This window comes from Bombus flavifrons, chromosome 13, assembly GCF_040668555.2.
Source record: "Bombus flavifrons isolate JBK064 chromosome 13, iyBomFlav1_principal, whole genome shotgun sequence".
In the NCBI taxonomy this organism is placed as follows: Eukaryota; Metazoa; Arthropoda; class Insecta; order Hymenoptera; family Apidae; genus Bombus; species Bombus flavifrons.
In genome coordinates this window covers 5,821,521-5,842,805 of record NC_138454.1, presented here as the reverse complement: position 1 = coordinate 5,842,805, position 21,285 = coordinate 5,821,521, and the positions used below count along the sequence as shown (strand labels likewise).

At 42.5% G+C, this 21,285-nt stretch overlaps 2 protein-coding genes across 4 annotated transcripts in view; one reads left to right on the top strand and one right to left on the bottom strand.

Moving 5' to 3' along the window:
* The window catches only part of LOC138186426 (mediator of RNA polymerase II transcription subunit 20), a 142,138-nt gene that overhangs the window by 20,009 nt on the left and 100,844 nt on the right, over positions 1 to 21,285 (bottom strand). Inside the window, exon 1 of one of the 3 annotated variants that reach the window (XM_069126314.1) lies at positions 7,947 to 8,086. The exons of the other annotated variants lie outside the window; for them this stretch is intronic. Coding sequence (XP_068982415.1) covers positions 7,947 to 7,980 — 34 coding nt within the window. The 5' untranslated portion in view covers positions 7,981 to 8,086. Of the gene's footprint in view, positions 1 to 7,946; positions 8,087 to 21,285 lie in introns of those variants that run through there. 3 annotated transcript variants of the gene reach the window in all.
* LOC138186425 (facilitated trehalose transporter Tret1) overlaps positions 8,626 to 21,285 on the top strand; it is a 108,601-nt gene continuing 95,941 nt past the window's right edge. Inside the window, exon 1 of the mRNA XM_069126307.1 lies at positions 8,626 to 11,564. Coding sequence (XP_068982408.1) covers positions 11,541 to 11,564 — 24 coding nt within the window. The 5' untranslated portion in view covers positions 8,626 to 11,540. The remainder of the gene's footprint in view (positions 11,565 to 21,285) is intronic.

Below are 21,285 nucleotides of genomic sequence, written 5' to 3'. Positions count from 1 at the left end.
TCTACGTTGTGCAGAGAGGCTTTCGTTTCGCGTTGTACGATCGATCGATGAATTTAATCTGCGCAAACAGCGGATGGTCTAGCGTTATCAATAGCGGCCACTGATCTGCTTCTTCCCCTTATTCGTCGTCCCGTGACGATTGTTTGCATTTTGGATCCTTCGGTGAAAGCGCGCCTTCGGTTATGCTTTCAAGAGATTCCCTGTCAAACTCTCTGGCTGATTTTACATATCGTTGAACGTTCGCTTAATTTACTTTTTACAGCCCTGGCTGTGAAAATAGAGTTACGAAAGAGTCGCTCAATAATATTACATCAGCGGAGTTTCTTTAAATCTTCGTAACGTTATTACGATCAAAAGTATTACGTATTTTGATGACAGAATTCGAATACCTCGATTAACTTGTCCTTATTTAGGAAGCACAGAGGAGAATCGCTTGGACCGTTCGGAACTCGCAGATTCTCCAACTTTCAAGAACTTCCTGCCAAGTCTATTTATGTGGAACACACTACGAGCTAATTTTACTCGATTACATAATTGATTACGGTTCACGAGCCTTCGATTGTGTTCTCGTCGCAGTTACGACTGTAAGCCTTGACACGGGCTTCCAGTCGGCACGCGACAGTTAAATTGTTCAACAACCACGTTCTACGCAAATACTGTCATTTATTAGGTTGTCCGAAAAGTTTCTTTCGTTTCGTAAGGTGATAATAGATGAACAACAATTTCTGTTTTATATTATTTTATTCAATTACGTATGATCCATTTCGTTCTATTTCTATTATTATATTCGTGCATAATTCAATAAACTAATATAAAACGGAAAACATTGTGCGCCTATTATTTCCTTATAAAACGAAAGAAACTTTTCGGACAACCTAATACATCGATTATTAATCGGAGTTTCGGTCGACAGAAATCTGATCAATTGGATTCGATCGTCCTCTTCGAAACATTTGTCAAATCTCCAGATGGAATATATTTAACAGATTCCAAATTTTCAATCTCTATCTCTGTTGACAAAGTTCCACGATTCTGCTATTTTTAATAAATTCTTGCACGTCAGCCTATAGAAATTTAATTGATCAGCTATTGAAAATGGAAATGACGACTGTTCCAAGCTTTTCTACTGCCAAATTGCTTGGCGTCTTTTTTCCCTTTCGAAAGATTTATTAGATAGATTGAAATCTCTGCGAAGGTTTACTATTTTTCTGTGACTAAACGTGCACATTGGTCTTCGAAAGTCTAGGAAACCTGCAATGAAAAATGCAGATGGCTATCGTTTCGAACTTTTCGATCTTAAAGTTGTTCGTCATCGTCTCTCGTTTTTCAAGTAGACCCGTTCAATTACAGAATGCCGAACTTGGCCACGGAATTCCCAGCGGCGTACAATAATTGAAATTAATCACCGGTGCAGATACAACTGATTTAATGCGCGGCTTAATCTAGGCGCTGACACGTTCAGCGCGCGACTCACGATGAGTTACGGCAATTCACGCGCAAGACAGCATCCATTTACAATGGAGACACTTACAGATTAGCCGTGCACAGGGTGTACCTGCGAGAATTCGCCGCGTTGTACGCTGTCCGCGCGAATTGCCCGCGCGAGACCGTGAAACTTCCTTTCTTCCTCGATTTAATTAAAAATTTCACGGCACTTTGTACGCACTTTGTACGATAGAGAAAGAATGCCTATCCAAAGTCATCTGCATAAATGTCTTTGAATTATGATGATCGAATATGCTTTATTAATATTAATACTATCCTATAGAAAGTCTGACGCGCTTCACATAATAGAAATACTTTTCACGTTCCAAAGAACATTAGATGTTGCTAATTTTCATAATTTATTACTTATTTTCGCGTTTAAAGCAATATTCTTTCACATTTAAATTCGACGAACATAAAGCAGATAGACAGTGTAGATCTCGCGAAAATTCTTTAAAACTTACCGGTACATCGGTGAATCTGCTAAAATTCTGTTTCACTCGCCGACAAATACACCCGAACACACTCTCTCGCGTTTATCTTCTTTTATTTATTTTTTTTTTTTTAACTCTCTACCCACCCTTATCGTGTCAAAAAACAGGGGAGGAAAAAAATCCTGCAACCTACGATCACAGGAAAAATGAGGGAGAGAGAGAGAGATAGCAGTACGAAATAGCAGTTTGTTGAAGCGGTAGAACATTCGAATAGTAGATTCCACTCCATTTTCCACTGTAGCCCGAAGCACAGGTACCTCCATTTACAGATTAAACCACGTCACACCCGGTATAGAGGATGAAGGGAAAATTGGCTGGTCGGGGCTCGTTCTTTCGAGGCTATTCCCTTTAAAAGGGTCTCGGCACGAGCTGGTACGAGTAGCTGCGAGCGAAACGACAACAATATCGGTGGACTCGCGTGCGAATAGCGCCGCGTAAATTGCGCTTGGCACCGGTCGATCGATGCGAATCGAAACGAACGCGGAGGACCGGAAGCGTTCGTGCGCGCTCCATAAATTCCCGATTTGTGGTCGTGGACGATGTAGCTTCCTGGTGAATTCTGTTTCACTCGAGCAACGTGTTTGGGGAAACGTCGTTCTTCGACGATAAGAAGAAGTCGAGCTTCGCAAAGGCAGACGAGACTAAAAGCATGCATTCGTTTTACATTGGCTTAGGGCGGGTCAAGATCACCGTGCCGCGGTCAGAAAATTCTTCGACCCGCGCCTCTTTGCCCCTCTGACACACTTGCCATCATTGCGCGCCGGATAACGAGTGTCTCGAACTTTTCTCTTCTCTCTTTTCGAAAGAAAACGGCAAGCCAGAGGTATACATATACAGTGACTCGCCAAAGTATTTCGATACTTATCGTAGAAAGCTCGTGTTGTACGGAAGATCGTGAAATTTGATCAGCACTGTAACGAAACACGACTGTTCTGATCGTATTCGTAAAATTTGAAACTAATACGACAATGTGAATGCAAAACGTGTATAAGAAAGAATGAACCGAGTTGCTAAAAGAATATGTTGCTGGTGAGGAATAAAGGTAACTTTAGTAACAGGCAATATATTCAAAGGACTGGAATCCTGTGTTGAAAGTATCGGAAGATCTTCCTATGTTGTTTAATAGGTAAATCTGGAGGAACGAGGCACTCTGTAGACTTCGTTTGAAGCGAGGTTTAATTTCCTGGTAAAGAGAGCACTCTGAATCCTTGTCCTGTATAAGGCCAAGATATATACTGAACATTAAATAATATCGTGCTTCAACTTCTGTTCGTTATTTGGATGTACTCTAAGTATTTAATATATCTTCCCGACGACGAACGATTTAATAAATGTTACAGTGAATCAAAGTCGGCTTGCTGAATGAAGCGACGCGGAAGTCAATCCGCGAAACATCGTACGACATAATCGCGGTTTATGTCGCGCGTTATTCGATTCGACGTGGAAAAACACGCGCGACAGCGCAGCTGTTCGACGGTCAATTAGTTTCGATCAGGAAGCAATTTCAGGGACGCGCTTAGTAGACTTTTTCCGCCAATAAACCGCTGCGTTATAGGTTCATTAAGCCGTTTCCTGAAGCGCCCAATCGTTCCGCTTTTGCCGTTGAATAGCCTTTAATTACGAATTTCTCGTTATTTGTTGGCCTTCGACTGTGTCGATCGGCTGTCACGAATTTTCTTTTTTTTTTTTTGCCAACGTTAGCAACGCAGAATGTTTGCGATGAAAGTTCATTTTAAGAAAAGAGCAAGTGCTATTTTTAGAATAAAGAAGGAAGCAAGAGTTATGAAGTGTGTTGATTTTCGTTGAATGACCGAATGAATTTGCATAATGAAAGATTGAATGGCGCCGCGTTGAACAAGATGGTCTTCGTGACTGCAATTGCATCGATCAGAGCCATCAATTACACGAGGCAGGAGACCCTGTCAGAAACAGAGCACGTTTTCTGCAACATCCACCGGCAAATTTGATCGTTAATTCGTCGAATTCTTCGGACTAAATTCTTCCCGTGTCGAGACGAACCGCTTTAAAAACAAGCGTATTAAAGTAAGCGTTTGCATGTTAATCAGGACATTACCAAACTCGTATTTCTCACGATTTTTATTTTTCAATCGTATTTCGTTGTTCCACTTTGATCCGCTACTTTTTCAAATTTTTTACAGTATTCAAAGCATGCATTTAATGGTGCGTTTTATTATCTCTTTCTATAACGTTAGAGTCCCATTTTTCTTGCTATTTTATCCTGCTTTTCTTGTTCACTTTTTCTACATTTACATTTTTTACTTACTCTCCAGTTACGGATGCTCTGCTTTGTATTTCTTGTCTTTAGTTTTTTCTTGTACATGGAATATTTTTTACTCTTTGCTCGGTTCCACCCTCCCCTCTCTCTCCTCGTTTCCATTTTTAGTATATTTTGTACTTTTTATTCGTTCTTCGTCTCATTCTCATTTTCTTCTCAAGTATTTTGAACTTTTTACTTGTTCTTTCTAAATGAATCTTCTTATCTCGTACTCTTTCGCAACTCCGCTAGTGATCTGAGAAGAAAATCTTTTATTTTCCTTAACTTCTTTGAAATTCTTATTTGCTTTTAATATTTTCCTTCCATGTTTCACATACTTTTTTAACTGAAAATTTCGAGATCTCGTTACAGACGTAGTTTAGAATTATTCTACTACCCCCCTCCCCTCCCTCGCACACCTTTCTACTATCTTGTTAGACTACGGTATTTTAATTCGAAGAAATTTCTGCAACTCCAACTTCGCGATACTTGTTTCGGAACTTGCACTTAATTTACTCCGTGAGAAACTTAGATACAGAAACTCTGCAGCAAGTGTAGAACTGAATTCGCCATTTAGATTGTCAATTAAATTTTATAGCCGAGATTTTATTGCTCTATAAAAGTGTTAGTGGGAAAGGTCGGAAGCCTCGATTAGAATCGTTAATTATCATGAAAAATGTTCGGAGGATTATAAAAGAGCAAGGCTCGAACACTGGTTTTCTTCGTGGTAGTCTCGAACTAAACCATTCTGCCATGAAGCTAGTAAGTCGTGGGTTTTTATTTTAGGCACTTGCAGCACATAAAATTTCCCCGGGACTTAGGATTAATTTACCTACTTCCTAGGACTTTCTCCGTCAGTATATCTCGTCTGCTTTAACGCGTGTTACTTTCGTTCCTTTCCTCCCACTCCTTCACTTTTCCTTCATCCTTCGTTCTAATTATCATCCCATCCCCTCTTTCCCCCTTTTTTTTATTCACCGTTTTATCTCCTTCGTCTTTTATTATCCAGCATGCGTGCATATACAGAGATACTTGTGAGAAACTAGGTCAAGTTATCTTTTTTAAAGCGAAGACGGAAGAAAAATGCTCGAGATATTCCACTTTCCACTTCAAACGGATCCATCACGTTCTTCCGCTTAAACAATAGTCCCTATAATCATACTATTTTTTAGCATCTGTCTCGAGACACGTGCTTCCACTCGCTTTTTAACCCAATTTGATCTGAAATTTAAACTTCCGCGCTTATTCTCTGCTCAGTCATCGTTTCTTCAGCCTTTGGCGTACGTTATCCTTGCGACGAGTAATTCCTTCCGATAGGTAATTAGAAAAGGAACCGGAGAACGAGGGAGAGAGGAAAAAATGAGCGAGAGAACATAATTTGTCCCGGCTCGTTTGTAGGATTTGTGGCGGGAGCCGCGGCGAATAAAAAGAGGATCCTCTTTGTGCTCGCTGCCAGCCTTCACAAAGTGTACCCGTCGCTCGTACACAGGAATAAGTTATGAAACGGCGGCTGGATAAAAACTTTTTGATCCCTCTTTCCCGCAACGAGAGTCTTAAGCCGCACCCACGTCTCCTGCTCGTTTTCTTTCTCTCGCTCTTTCGCCAAGGGAGATCAAGGACCCACCACCGATCGGTCGACTAAGAAGACGCGAGAGCTTCTCGCCCCCAATCGAATAACATCGGCTATCGAGTTTGCATGGAGGACGACGAGATTGAAATAGCTGCTGGCGACTAACAGCGTGGATCTTTGCTTGTCGTACGATCGTGAGCTGCAGCAGAGATGAGGTTCTAGTTAGGTAGACAGAGAATTCTTTGTCGACTTTGATAAATAGATGCGGATTCATCGAATGATTTCGGTATACAGCGAGCGTGTAGGTCCCGAGTCTTGTTCGAGAATTCCAACGTTAATGTCATACTGTATCATAAAACTCACTCTGTCCCATTGTCTGATTTTTAACGATCTGCTAAAAAATAACTTCAAAGATAGAACGAACGTTCGCCCTGTTACCATTCCATGTACCATGCAAATCATACGACTCGCTTAATTTCCACATGCAATATCTAAATAAAAAATTAGCCAAAAACTTGAAAACTTGGGGATGAAAGTTTGCTGTGCAATCAAATTCCTGTTATTTGCCATGGCACGAAATTTTCGCTCGCATCTATCTAACTTTTCAATTACAAATTGCACCTGTACCGAGAGAAGTGGGAAACCAGGACCAAAGTTGCCACTGTTGCTAAAGATGATCCTCGTCGAGGAAGGCTCGCTCTTCTCTAATCCGGCGGACGCGTTGCAAGGGTCGCGTATCGAAAGGCCGCGTCGGCTAATCCGTGGGTAATTACGGTAAATTGAATCACGGCGACGGCGAGGAGGACGGTTGTGCGGCGTGGGTGCGTCGTCGACTGAGTTATCACCGTCTGCCAGAAACAGGGCCGGACCTCGTGACCCGATATTGCGCCGGAACGCTCCGATATTGGCAGCGCTTCGGCCTCTCAGAAACGAAGAACAATAGGAGCAGCGGCGTGTGTGCCACCGCTATCTCCGGCCGCGGCGCTCCCTTTTGCTTTTGCCCAACTTTCCGTCGAGTTTCCCCTTGATCGTGCCACCGGGCCACCGTGAACCAACCCCTTGCCTCGCGGCACACCCGACCAACCACCCCCGAGACCTTCGTTCGCGCGAAACGATCGCATCGTGCGCGAAAATAGACGCGATATGGGCCAGCACTCGTTGCATCGTCCACACACAAGAGATCGCAGAAAAATTGCTTCGATTCTATTCCTCCTTTTCCAACGTTTTCCCCTCTTTGCACTCCAATTCTTCCTCTTTTTACGTATTTTTCTGCTTTTTTCGTCTTTTAAGGGAAATTAGGGAATCGTCAAAATGGGGGTGGGAGGTATCATCGATTTTGTGATCCGATTCTATCGGTGCGTTCTTTGATCGCAATTGGTAGCATCGCGGACTGAGCTTTTGATGCTTTCTTGAATCATCCACGAGTTAAAGTGGAATTACGTAGGTATATTCGTCTCTAAGTATTGAGATGTTTGGTTTAGTAGAAAATATGGTAATTGATATCGATTATCGAGGAAATCGGTACGGAGAAGCCGTGGAAGCAAAAAGTTGGTAGAAATCGTAGGATAAATGTTAGATAAAATGTGCGAGAAATTGAGGATAAATAGGGTAGAAAACTGAAACGGATAAGCTGAATGTGTCACGGTGTGTGCACACGTAGAAGCGAGCAAGAATTTTATTTTATTGTTATACACAGTTGATGAGATACTTATTCCAACATTTTATTGAACATGTACTTCTTCATACTCCGGGTGTACACAACTTCCTTATGCTCTAGGATGCCAACCGGGATAGTAATTCTAAGAGATTTCAATAATTTCCTAATGATTGTAGCTCATTTTCCACAAATGTCCTAACATTTACGAGCGATAGTATAAATAGCCTTAAACCATCAAGCAAGCAACACACGCGGAGACTAAAAATCCCGTTTCCATTTCCGATAACTCATTCGCTCACTTAAAAACAGTGAACGATCGACGAGATTTGCATGCAAATGCGAAGATGGTAGCCATAAAGATTACCATCTTCCCTCGTTTACCAGTATCGACATTTAAAATTTAAACGCGAAATCTCTGTTTACAGCAGACGTGTCCAAGTTCAGTTTTACTATGTAGTTACTTACGAAAAAGTATTCCCAACACCCGGTACATGGTCATGGCCTATCCGTCGAGACGTTCGAACGAGAAAATGTTATTAAGCGGCCGGTGAATTTTTGCATGCGCAGCGAGCCGCGGTGACGTTCGTATCGTCGCGAGTACTAATGGACTGCGACGTTTTTACAGCGGGGACTAAAAGCTCCGGCCCATAAAAGTGACGTTTCGCGTGCAAGCTATTTATTCTTTGCACAGCGCGTTCGCGACCGGCTGCTATTGCTCGTCGCGCGATAAGCTCGCGACAGCACGCGAACGCGAGCGTTCAAAGGCCGCGATTTCCGGTTCGATCGAGCCGTAGGAATTTCCAGCATCCTGTCGACGACTCGTCTTCTCCCTTGATTCCTCTATTTTGATTGGAAAAGCGAAGATTAACGTCGATAAAATATTACTTTACACAAAAGGTGTCTGGCATCTGTTTAAAAACGTCGTAGAATTATACACCGCTGAAGATAATTCGTGTCAGGTTCGATCGAGACATTGCAGTCGCTCGTACTTTCCGCGACGTGTATTTTTGTTTCCTTTTTTTAAGCAAATTTACAGCAGTTTAAGAAGTTAAACAAATATTTTGAAACATCATAGACTTCTTGGGATTATTTTCTTATTTAGAGGATTAGATAGATTTAAAGGATTATTTTCTATGTGGTTTTGATTCTCGCATTGATATCCTTTTAACGATCGTCTTAAAGTCAAACTTTATTACAGTCATGAAACAACTTCCAACTGTGATAGAACTGTGTTATAGCGGCAACGATAGAATATTTAGACCACACGTCTCGCCTTTTCTTTTCTCTTTCGAAGCTTCAGCGTAAAACGATCGCCTGAATAATACATAACTTATCGAGTCTGCGAGCGATCCTCCGCTTCTATACGCGTGAATGGCGCGATAAAATCATTCGCGACGTCCGCTAATTGTTTCGAACGGTGTAATAAAGTGAAAGGACAGAACGAGAGTTGATGTTAAGGTTGAACTTTAGGATAATTCCGAGCTATTACGACGTCGATAAGATGTTCCGCAAACACAGAGGGAAGAAGAGTTACATATTATCAGGGCACCTTGGTCCAACGTTCTTTCCATTGAAATTAGAATATAAAGAGCACCTTCTCGCTGGTAGCTGCTTCTAAAAGGGAAACTGCGTCGTAAAAAACTGGCTGCGCAGTCAGCTTTCAAAAGAAAATTCACTTGCAGCGGTTCAAAGGGCTCCGAAATGACACACCGTGAATTTTTCCTCTCATCAGAGAAACTCGCTAACCGGTCGTTCTTTGCAACAAAATACGATTAGTCGTGCAAAATTAACGTCCATCCACCGTTAAACGCTTTTTCGTCCGCGCCTCCTTTAAAGGAAAGATCCGCGTTTCTATCATGAAAACGCGTTTCCTCGTCACACTTTCGAGCTTGCCTAGAATCTTCCAGGTCCTTTCATATGCAAAGTTCGCGTTCTCCTCTTAACCAGCGTTCGCCTCTATATTTGCGCGCTATCATCCGCGTTCAATAACCGATTACATTCGCCCGTAGCTTTCGTTATGAAATGCTCTTGAAAAAAAAAAAAAAAAAGGAAAAAAGAGAAAAAAGAAAAGAAGAAGATGCATATATTCGCTATGGATAGTTCACTATCCTACAAGAGTGTTATGGCACGAGGCGAAAGCCACACGATGATTTTCCATATTTTGCCTGGGAATCGCGTTGAAATGCGCGGCGGATTCGCGACGAAAAAGAAGGAACACACACACACATAGAGAGGATGGCTCGAGCCGGTCGTGGTATGGAAAAATGACCGTAAATATGCATTCCGCTGGCAGCATCTTGTTCTTGAGTCGTGGAACGCGTCCTTTAAAATCATTTTTTTCCAAGCTGCGCGACAACCGCCTTGGAATTCAGAGATTCGCGCGGCCGAGCGGTCGACCTGCAGAATGCGGATCGACTTGGCAGAACGAGCACATTCTCGCGCGGCGAACGCATAATAGAAGGCCAAGCGAGACAGCGAGACAAGATCGAGCGAGTTTTCAGAAGGAACTCGGACAGATGTCTCTCGGCATACGTGGAGGTATTTTTTTTGTTTCAATGGTCGGAAGAGAGATTAGTCGAAGAACGAGCCACCTAAGTAGAATTCATACCGCGTGGCGTATGTACACTTCCATTCACAAGTACTAGAACACCTGGTCTCCAGAACTTTAACGCGATCAATTCACGACGATCTAGCATTCACGCGGGACAACGATACAAAACAATTGAGAAAATCCATCCGCCAGAATTCGAAGAGGAACGTACTTAAGAATCACGCGAGTTCGCCCTTGCAGTCGTTTCTAACTTGCATCCCGTGGAAAAATATTGCGAACCAGACGGTTCGGCGTAGAATCCGTATCGAAGGTTGCAACTAAATACGAAAAGACAGAGATATTGGATAGGGATGTTAACAACACGAGTGCCAGGACTGATCGAAGCAACTAGAGAAAACGAGAAAGCTGCTTACGAACGAGGGTGTACGTGGAACTCGCTCGTGCGAGAAGTGCACTTCGCAAAAGTATCTCTCCTAGACTAGTTACGTTCGTTTGCTGGGATCTTCCTGTTAGTACACTGCGAAGATTCTTTAAGCGATCCAGTTAGAATTAGAGAGAAAACGGCAAGTTCGACTGTTTGCCACGAGGCAAAATTAATTTCGTTTTACGCGGATCTACCATCTTCGTGTTGGAACTCTGCGATCCTCGTCGGTTTCCAAATTTTCATTGTGCAATCCGGAAGCAGATTCGAGGATGTTTCGCGCGAACTCCACTGTGCACGCTAACTAGGCTAGAAATTAGGTAGCTTGCCTCGCCGTACGATTAATTCTAAACTTCTTTTCCGACCGTTTCGCCTCGGATTTCTTCCAGTCACGTTGCTTTCCTGATTCTTCTTCGAGTCATGGCCACGCCACAGGAGCCACCGAGACTAGGAGTCTGTTTTCTTTTTGCAACTCGTCTCTCTTGCTCCTTCTAATTTATCTAATCTCTCTTTCAGTCGTTTATGCTCATGTAACTTTACATAGTCGGCGTTAAGAATCGTTGGCTCGTTCGTGATTCCGCGACTCGATCGGTCCCGATCGGCTCGCCAATTTACGTTACCAAACGGTGGATGCTTTCCATAGGAGGATCCTCCGGGTCTGAAAGGAAAATCCGAGTCGAATTGCCAACGACGGAAGGGAGCCGCGGCCCAGGTGACCCAGATGCGCACGCGACACGAATTCTAGGGAAAAAACGACAATAATGAGGAGACCAGACATTAACTGCAACCTCGACAATAAACACGTAAGACTGACGCGGATCGATTAGCAGACGGGAGTAGAAGGAAAGCGAAGGAAACTGGGAGAGAAAATAGAGAAGAGAGGAAGAGGACATAGCGAGCCGTGGATAAGAAACGTCGTATATTTTCGTGATCCATTTTCGACAAGAGAAGACACAGCGCGGATGCGCCAGGGATTAGAGAAGAAAGAAGATGTACAGAAACGTTTCTGCGAGCATCTTGCCAAACTTCTGCAGAGACTTCTAATTTAGAAAAAGTACGGCGCAAGAGGAACCATAGAAGCCAAGAGATGTCTTTGAATCACAGATATTACGTGAGTATCGAGCATGGTTTCTTTCAGGGGTTTTCATTTTCCTCTTTTTTTTTCTTTCTTTCCTTTGATTGGAAAATAGAATTAGTTTTAGTACTCTTCAATTTTTTGTGTCCCTTCAACGCTGCAACTGTACGTTCATTTTTGATAGATGTTTTATCGATGTGCGATAACCTACGGATAGTCTAACGATAACTATGAATGAAACTCTGTGTATTTTTATGTTTCTCTTCCTGATTTCCGGCTACAAGTTCTTTTACGTTTCGATCGCCGATAATTTTAGTGCTAACGCATCTGCCTTATTTAATAAAATTACAATTTTCAAAGTTGGAATACGCACAATAAAAAAATATGATAGTACAGCAAGTACTTAAAAATATAAACATGAATGTTTTTCCCAATAAAATATCCTACTTATGCCTGTATTATTCACGGCGTCTAGAAAATGGTGTCACGGTATTAACAACGAAAGCAAAAAAAGAAAAATGGAAAAAATAAGAGAAAACGAAGGATGAGAGGGCCATTAGCTTGCCGACGAAAGAAAAATCGCCAGCTACTCATCCTCCTGGGCGAATCTCGAACGGGAATAAAGAAGCCGTGCTCCGATAAACGTTATTCCACTTCCGATAATATTTCTTCTTCACTGCGGAGTCCACGCTTAAGATGTTTTCACGGATTGATAGGACCGCTGTTATTTCTCCTCTTTCCGTAGGCGGAACTTTTCAGTCTTAAGAGCCCCGAAGGAGTTGCCGCCAACTGGAAAGTCGGTTACTGGGTTGATATCGTTCCGAAAGCGAAAGACAAACGCTGGCTGCCGCGGTTTAACTAAAATATTCGCTTCCGATGATGCCTCGCGGATCCAGCCATCTTGTTAACGTACAGTTATTAGAAACCTGGTAGAATTCGACATCGATTTGCAGTTCCAAATTATCTCAATGTTTTTTCCTTTTTTACTTTAAACAGACGTCCATTGTACCAACGTATTACGACGCGAATAATAGTAGATTTTCTGGAATTATATAATTTTTTTTCTTGTTTAGTCGTTTTCCTTTCCCTTTTCTTTTTCTTTCTGTTAATCATCATCGTGAATTCTCTGTAACTGGAGAATCGATACACTGTGGTAACAGAGTTTTAGGGTGCACGGACATCTTCGATTACACGGTGAGATCTGTTGCTTTGTTTAGAAAGTTGTTGCTCTTAGTCAGCTACGATAAACCAACGAACCAACGGAATTGTTTATCGAAATTTGTCGAATGTTATTAAGATTTTGGTCTTAGATCCGACCAAATGACTATTCTTGAGAAACGGTGAGTTTCTATTTACTCTGCGTGATAGAATCTGTGAAGCATCGAAGAAGAGACATCCGTTTCCATCAGATTCGCCGAAGCAATTATTCGTACTATTTGTATAACCATTATCAATTTTCCCACTGTCCAGATACTGTCCTTTCCTCGTTGACGATTTACTAGGTGCGAGGAGAAGATAAGAGGCGGCACAATGGATATCGGAGCACTGAATAGCAGAGATGTAACTGAGTCACAGGTTTCGTGCGGTCAAAATCATTGCTCACCGCTAAAGCCGGGAAAAGAAACTTATCGTCAGTCAGCAATATGCCAATTTGATCGTCGGATAAACTCGCTACCCTGAACTTTTCCTAGACGATCGATATCCCGATACCTACTATTGCATTGTGTTTGAAAATTAAACAAGCCGAAGGATAACAGAAAACTGTTATCTCGCCGGAGCAACGTTCTAATCCTTCGAGGATCCATTGTGCCAACGAACGTGCATGAATTCCTCTTGGGCTTCTTGCGCGAGCTTCTTGTCGCTCGGCGTGTAATTTCACGACCCTATAGTGAACGAAACGTTTGCCGAGATTACGCTTGTAGCGACACAAGACCGTACCGTTCCGAGGGACAAATTGAAGACGATTTGAGTGGCCACCGGTGATGAAAATTAGCGAAGAAGCATACGGCGATGCTACGAGGATGAAGAGAATTACTGTTGGATGTTGACTAACAACAACCGTATGAAATATCCTCTTAGTTTTCACTAAAAGTTCGTAGTGTCATAAAGGATATAACCTAACAAACACGAAGAGCCAACCACATGATAATCAAACAGCTAAAAAATTCTACCAAATGTCCAAATTGGACAAATTGTGAATGTGAAATATAAAATAAAAAAAAAAAAGTTTGTAGTGGAATTGTAGAGGATTGATAAATAGGTAACGAGAACTAGCTGCTGCAACCTGTCGAATATATTCGAAATAAATTAAATAAATTATAAATCAATATAGACAATGTCCAAAGTCGCTCGTACAAACGTATTCGCAAAGATACTGTATAATCGCTCGCAGGTAACTCGTAGATATTAATCGATAACTCGTATAACTCGTATAACTCGTATAACTGATTCGCTCGCGATCGCGTCCGTTTATTTATACTGGTCGGGGGAGAGTGGGAAAATTCGAATTCGTCTTTGTTCGACGGTTGCACGTAGCGGCGACGTTGTTTTGCCCGGAGTTTATTCATTCTTACATTACGTGTATCCTAACGATCTTGATACTCCGAGGCAAAACAACAACATTGTCCTCTGACTCATGTGCATCCTATTGAATATTATAATCGGCAAATAAATTGGATATTTATGTATTGACGAGAAATGAAAATGTTTAGGATATGATATCGAAAGTGAAGTATTCGCTGTAAAATATTTAGCAGGGGACGAATGAGATTTCTATTCAGATTCCTTAGATTCTATTTAGACTCGTTTAAGATCTCTTTCGGTGTGCTCGTAAAGATATAGATTTGCACGAAGATTCGATAAAGGAAACCGTGGAAATTATATTTTATGTACTATGCCGCTTCTAATTTATCTCTCGATCGCTGGATGTTCATTTTATTCGCATGAAACTTTGCATCCCACAGTGATTGACCGATCGAAATGCAGAGATGGCAATCTTAGCATGGAATATTATGTTTTTGCATGGTGAACCATATGTGGTTTCTTTCCACGCAACGTATCAAGGAAGTGGCGCTATTATCTCGCAAAATTCTATTACGCGTTTCGAGACACGCTGCGCGTCAGTGTTAAAAGCACAGTAGCGAGAGTATGGCTGATGCTTTGGAACACTTACCATCGCGTACCAGGCGATAAATTACATCCCTAAGGATCCGAGGTATCCCGCACGCATATGTGTGATCTTGTCAGAGGATCAGATCCTGGCGTAACCAAGTTAAAGCGGAACGCGTCACGGTTTCCGCTGCACTAACTGCCTCGTCGTTTGCATCGTTTTATCATACATTACCATATCGCGCTGTCCGGTGACTGGAAGAAACCCAGTCATAAAATAATTTTCCTCTAGGAAAGTGAAAAATCATCCTCGAATGTTATTCGAACTGTCGTGAGCGAAACTGATCGCTCTATCCTTTTAGGAATCAAAGGACACCGTGCGTGAAGCTCGACGAATTTTGTCTGAACGTTGTCGTCGTTCAAAATATCATGGGAATTTTAAAACGTTGCGAACAGCAAAACAACGGTGAAACCTTTTAATTGCGTTCATCCGAATTTATCGTTTCGTAAATTAAAAAAAAAGATTTTTATCGTGTATTTCCACTCGTGACGCGATTGTTTATTTCATCGTAGGTTTGAAGGATCGGCGCGTTAAGCATCGATTTCGAAAATAGGAAAGGGATTGCAGTGCGCAAGTTGGTGCACGTTGGAATTAACACGATTTAGTTTCAACGATCGGATCGATGGATATTTAACCTCTTAGGTACGATGCGCCACTATAGTGGCTCACTCTGCTACTCATTCGCTCACCGTTTGAACTAAACGATCTTTTTCACTCGTCTTGCTTCAAATTTTTCTTGTCCTCGCAACGTTTTAGTGTTAACAATATACACAGACAGAATATATATTCTTTGTTCTCGATACACCAGTGTCAGACGATACCAATTGTTGCTTTTCGTTCAAATAAATTTTTAACATGCTGATCCGTATCCTTATAATTTTTTAGAATCTTCAAGCTCAAAAATGTCGCTACAAAATAGAAAACGAAGAGCAATTTGAAAAACACTGTCGCGTTATAAGTGTGAAAATTGTGACGTGGGTCTATGCGTCAAGATGCTTTGAAATATATCACACTCAATTGTATTATTAATTATTAAAGTAAATTATTAAACTTCAAGTATATGCATCGTACGTTTAAGAAAAATTATAATTTAATTATCAAAAACATCGTTCCAATGTGCTTGCGTAGAGAACAGCATTATCCCTCACACGTTACAGTGCTGTATCGTTCACGCGTAATTCCCGTGAAACTCTTCCGTACAGAGAAAGAGAATTCAATCTAAGAGGTTAAGGATTGATACGCGAAGCTGAAGAATGACGTATCTATTATACGTTTAAGAAAGAAAAATAGAGAGGTTGTGGTTTTATTTGAGCCGGCAGAAAAGGGAATAATATTAAAATGGAGGGAACAGGTGGAGCATGAAAAATGCGGCGAGTACCGGCGGTAAAAGTATTGCTGACGCGTTGGAAAAATCACTACCGTTTCTGGGCGAATAAATTATTGATATATGGCTACCCCTTTTCTCTTATAGCTCACCTTCTAGCCGAGTTCAAGATGTTAAAGGGGATCTCGCGCGGCTGTTCGTTTAAAGGCTGCGACCGATGTTGCTCCGGCTTCGAATATTTCCTTTTTCCCGTTTTATCGTCCAGGCTTTATTGTTTTATGGACGTTTAAATTATTCCAAAAAAAAGTGGTTACCGGAATAATCAAGATATTTTCTTTGGCTATTCGAAAGTTGCAATAAGAAAGATCGAGAGATGTAAAATTTAACGATCTGGGAGCGGGAGGTAAGACTAGCTTCCCAGGGATACGACTTTCATGCTCGAAGGAAAATCTCAGAATAGATGTCTCCGAGTTATAGTGCTTTGAATAAATAGATTGGATAAATTTCTCTAGCCTCTTCCATAATCTATCAATGCCAGGCTGGTTATTACTTCTATTTACGTTACGCTATGTTGGTAATAAAAAAAAAAAAAAAGAATAAATAGACGCAACATGAAATTGCATTCTGCTATCATATTAAAACGAAAATTAAATCTCAACGTGTCTAACTATTTCTCATAGAAAATGATGCAGAGAGAAACCTTTGCTCTATGACATATATCTACTAAACGACAATCGAACTCTGGTGTCTGTAAAATTTCCTTCAGTTAGCAACTTTAAGCGTCCTCCATCAGCGAGAAAACTGGTCTGCAGTTTGTTACAATTTCTTGGGACCCACCGCACTGTAACGCGTTGTAACGCGATAAATCAGAGGCTTGGGTGGGGCCTTTGGCACCCTGGCGGGCGCGCAAGAAAAACAGATTTTCTAGGCCAATGGCTTCAGAAGCAATTTTGGCGTTGCGCTTGCAATCATATTGTTAGACATCCGCTTCGGAATTCGCATAGATTTCATCGGAGAATTCGTAGCACGCTCGTCTGGCTGCCAGATATCTCGTATATATAAAAGCTTTATAATATCGCCGATAAAATACAGAATTGATCTATCGTGTTGCAGAGAACGCAACATGGCCGTACAGGAAACCTGACCTAATCTAATTTTTGCTCAACCTCATGAACAGAAATCTACAAATTTCAAGTATAGAGAAATTCGCTGCAACTTTGTTTAAAAGTCGCCTCCTAATAAAGAAGACCACGGTACGAGAGAAAAGAAGAAATGGATTCATTCAGAGGATGCAGTGGCCGGGTTTATTCATAGCGTCGATTCACGTGCATCGCCGAGAGGCACAAAACGCACGTGCGATCTCGTACGATCTCTCCTTTTGCTCCTGACTGAACCATCGACCGTACTGAATCACCTCCTCTATTCGTAGACGCCTACGCGATCGTTTTCCTTGCTCGTCCGCCGGTCGGAGAATTTTTGTTCGCGACCATCAAGGCCTCAGACACATCGCCAGCGCCTCGTTCGACTTCTTTTTGCCACCGCCTCGTGAATTAATCGGCTTGCTCGTTCCTCGTAATCCCTTGTTTCTCTCGGGGAACATCGACCGCCTGCCACGTCCGATCGTTGCGTTAGCCGGTTGATTAAGCAACAAATCGAGCGACAGATTTAGGTGATAACCGATTTTTAACGTGACAAGCCGTTGGATTATTCGGTGGGGAAAGTTGTTGGTTAACAGATTCGATTGCGTAATGTTCTTACGATACGTGCAATAAGATGATTGATCGTCGAATAATTGAATCGAGGCTCTCGGTAGAATTCGCTATAGCTCTATCAATTCTGTCAGAGCGAGACAAATCGTCGATCAAACGTATAATTTCTTCTTGCCATATTCGACGCACTGTGTTTTTCGCTTTGTCAGAAGCGCGATCGAACGTCTGTTGGCGTTTGATTCGCGTTACGTCGACCAATTAGACCAGATGAATTACGACCAGACAGACTACGAGGTGAATTTGTTGCAGACGACACTAAGCCGAGCTTATCGTCGGGAATATGAATTTCTTCTCTGAATACTCGCGCCGCTTGTCGCATCTCGAGAGATACGAGCGAGAATTAGTCCGCTGACAAAACAAGTCGCTGACATTTGTACAACTGTACCTTCTTTCGTCATTCGCACGCGAGAATGGGTGCCAGATTGCGCGCCAGTGAAAGCGTCCTTTCCAAACATTTTTCGACGATACGCTGTAACGAAAAATCGAAATTGAAAAATCGAATTCTCAGAGAAGAACCGCTGAACGTACGAACGACGAGTGTATCCTTTGCTCGTGGAAAATCTCGGATGATCGCAAACCGTGTGACTAGCTCGGAAAGCGGCTGCATCCATCGCGAATTCGAAGAACTTTCGAATAATTCTACCTCTTCTAGCATTTCACGAGAAGCTTCGAAAGTTCTCCAATTTATTCAATGTCATCAGATTTCCAGGTTTCCTTAGAAGGAGACCAGCTGCGCCTCTTCGCTTCGCCGTATGCAACGAGCAATGAAATCGATACACGATACTGATTTATCTCGCGTGTTGGCCGCGCTGCGGATTAACGCTTCATTTCTTATCTGTTGGATCGAACAAAGGATACGTAGGCTCGCGGAGTAATTTATGATCGCCAGGAGCGCTTATAGCCAAGTTTGGTCGAGTTTGACCAAGTGGAATTCCAACTTCCGCCAGGAAGCAAGAAGATCTATACTCGCGATGGCATCGAGGAAATGTATCTTTAACGAGACTTTTCTCTTCTCTCCTTCTTTCCTCCTCGCTAGATCCGCAAACATCTAGAAATCCGCGCAGGTTTTTCTTCTTTCTAGCTTTTTTCCTCGATCCATCGTGGAATATTTCGCTTAATTTACGATCGCAGAACTGTTCTCCCCAACGAGATCCAACGGAATCCTCTGCGAGTCTACCAGCGAAGCTTCTGATAGTATTTGTTCGTGCTGAGAGCACGTCGATTCATCCGCTTCTTTCCGAGTTTTCTCGCCAATCGAACTCGTTCTATCTTTCCCCCCTGCCTTTCCCCCTTAAATTCATCTCATTCAACTCCGGAAACGATAAAAAGAGCAACGAGCAATTTACGATTACGCCACGCTGCGTTTAACTGTTGGCGCGTCGAAATGCGAACTTTCGAGTAGGAGCAGGAAAATTTGGATCGAACGAAACAATAGGATCGTACAATACGTTCTCTATCAGGGAAATATCCTTTAGCGAGATTTTTCGAGTCGTCCGGCTGATCCTTTCGCGACGTTTCTCGTTCTCTGTCGATGTCAAGGTCGCCTATATAATTACAAGCACCGTTCGCGTTCACTCGCGTCTCAGCCTGTGAAAATGAGAGATTCTGAGATCCTGAATTGCTTGACAACATCGAACATCGTTTTTTGAATCCTGAAATCTTCGATTTTTCGTTCTCCTCCCGTGATTTTTAATTCCGACGACATTACATTCTTTTTCTGTTCACGTCACAGACTATGAGAATGACAAACTTTGATTCAGACTTCTTTCACACCCTTAGAACGAAAATAGAGAATTTCGTGTATCTTAAAATCGTCGAATGTCCGTTCTCCTTCTGTAATTTTTAATTGCCAAGATATTCTTCTTTTTCGCATATTTTTTATAATTCCGGGATTAAGATGGAATTAAAATTGTCTAAAAGCGGGAAAGTCTGGATATTTCGCAATTTTTCCAATCGATATGAGCAATCCTGAACGGCGACGAAGGAAATGCCGCGAATGATGAAACAGGAGGGGTGAAGGTATCGACCGCTAATAAATTAATCGTAGGCGCCGGCTAAAAAGTTCACGCATCGATCGCTTAAGACCGCGTCACGCTGATCCCCGGTGGAAATCATTAATCTTGTTAAGGAGCTGTTTCAAAGTGTGACGTGTGTTTGTAAAGCGGCCGTGCTGGGATCAACAGCCCCTCGTTTCGGTCGTGCTCGACGTCCGACGAGATTAGTCTCTGGTGAAAGAATAAATCAATCAACAGTAAATAAGAAAATTCTTGTCATGTTTCCTCTATCGGATGACAAATCTCAAGCTTTCCTCGTGAAACATGTCTCCGCGTCAATGAACTTCTGCTGACTATATCAATCCGTTCGTACCAATATTTACTCTGTTACGTCTTTTAACCTGTTTGGACCGACACATTTCAAATTCCTCGATACCAAATATTTTCCTCGACGAGAAATTGACCGCGATTCTAAGCAGACCAGCGATCCATCGGAAGGAGAAAACTTGCCAGGAAATTTCTCTATGCTGCGTCGCGTAAAACGCGCAGTCTTCTGTAACGATTCATCGATCGAATTTTCAATAGCGTTTCATTGCTGCGGCACCTTCGTGTCGCTGTTGTTTCGATGGTTTGCACGCTGGAAATCTGGCGTCAGAGGTTTCCGATCGCCCTAATAACTTGCAGCAAATTATCCGCCGTTGATCCTCTAAACAACTTCCAAAATCACCGCTCTGGAGCACACCTCGGGCCGAACCTGCACCACGACCACGTATTCCAACAGCAGACTCGCTAATCCGGCTGAAATCGAGCCTGGCACTCGTCGATTCCGGTCGAGGCTCGATTGTTTACCGAGATTAATCGATCTTGCTGGCAGTGGTGCGCGGCACAGAGCAGCGAACAAGCGAAATGAAACTCTGCGTAAATCCGCAACCGGCAGTACCAGCAGAGAGTGGCGCGTCCTCAAGTGGAGGGATGATCGCGAACGAAAGAGGGGGTTTGGGCTCGCACTGCCAAAACCCGCGACCCAGATACCGATCGACCCACCGACACACATAACCAGAGGGAGAAAGGGTGCAGTTAGAAGGTCAGACAGAGACGGAACAAGAATGAGTGTGTGTGTGAGAGAGAGAGAGAGAGAGAGGGAGCCAGCTCACTCCCTGTGTTACGTTCACTGCGTTACAGTGAGTCCTCTATCTTCCTCCTATTTCTTCACCCTCTTTCTTCAGTCGAGTTTGTCCTTCTTTCGCTCATCGACTGCAACTTCTCCGCTTCTTCCTGCTCATCCTCCCGAATTCTGCTTTCGATAACGCGCGTCGTCACCCGGATTTACAGCTCTCAGTTACTCTTGCCGCTTCTCTTGTTTTATAAATTATAATTTTTTGGCGGATGATCGCCGGAGAAGAGGGTTCTGTCGTTGGAACGTTTCCTACGCAGTCGGTGTTTTCGTAGAAGCGTTCGTAGGGTACCTTTGTTTGTTGTATGGAATACTCTTTGTTAAGTC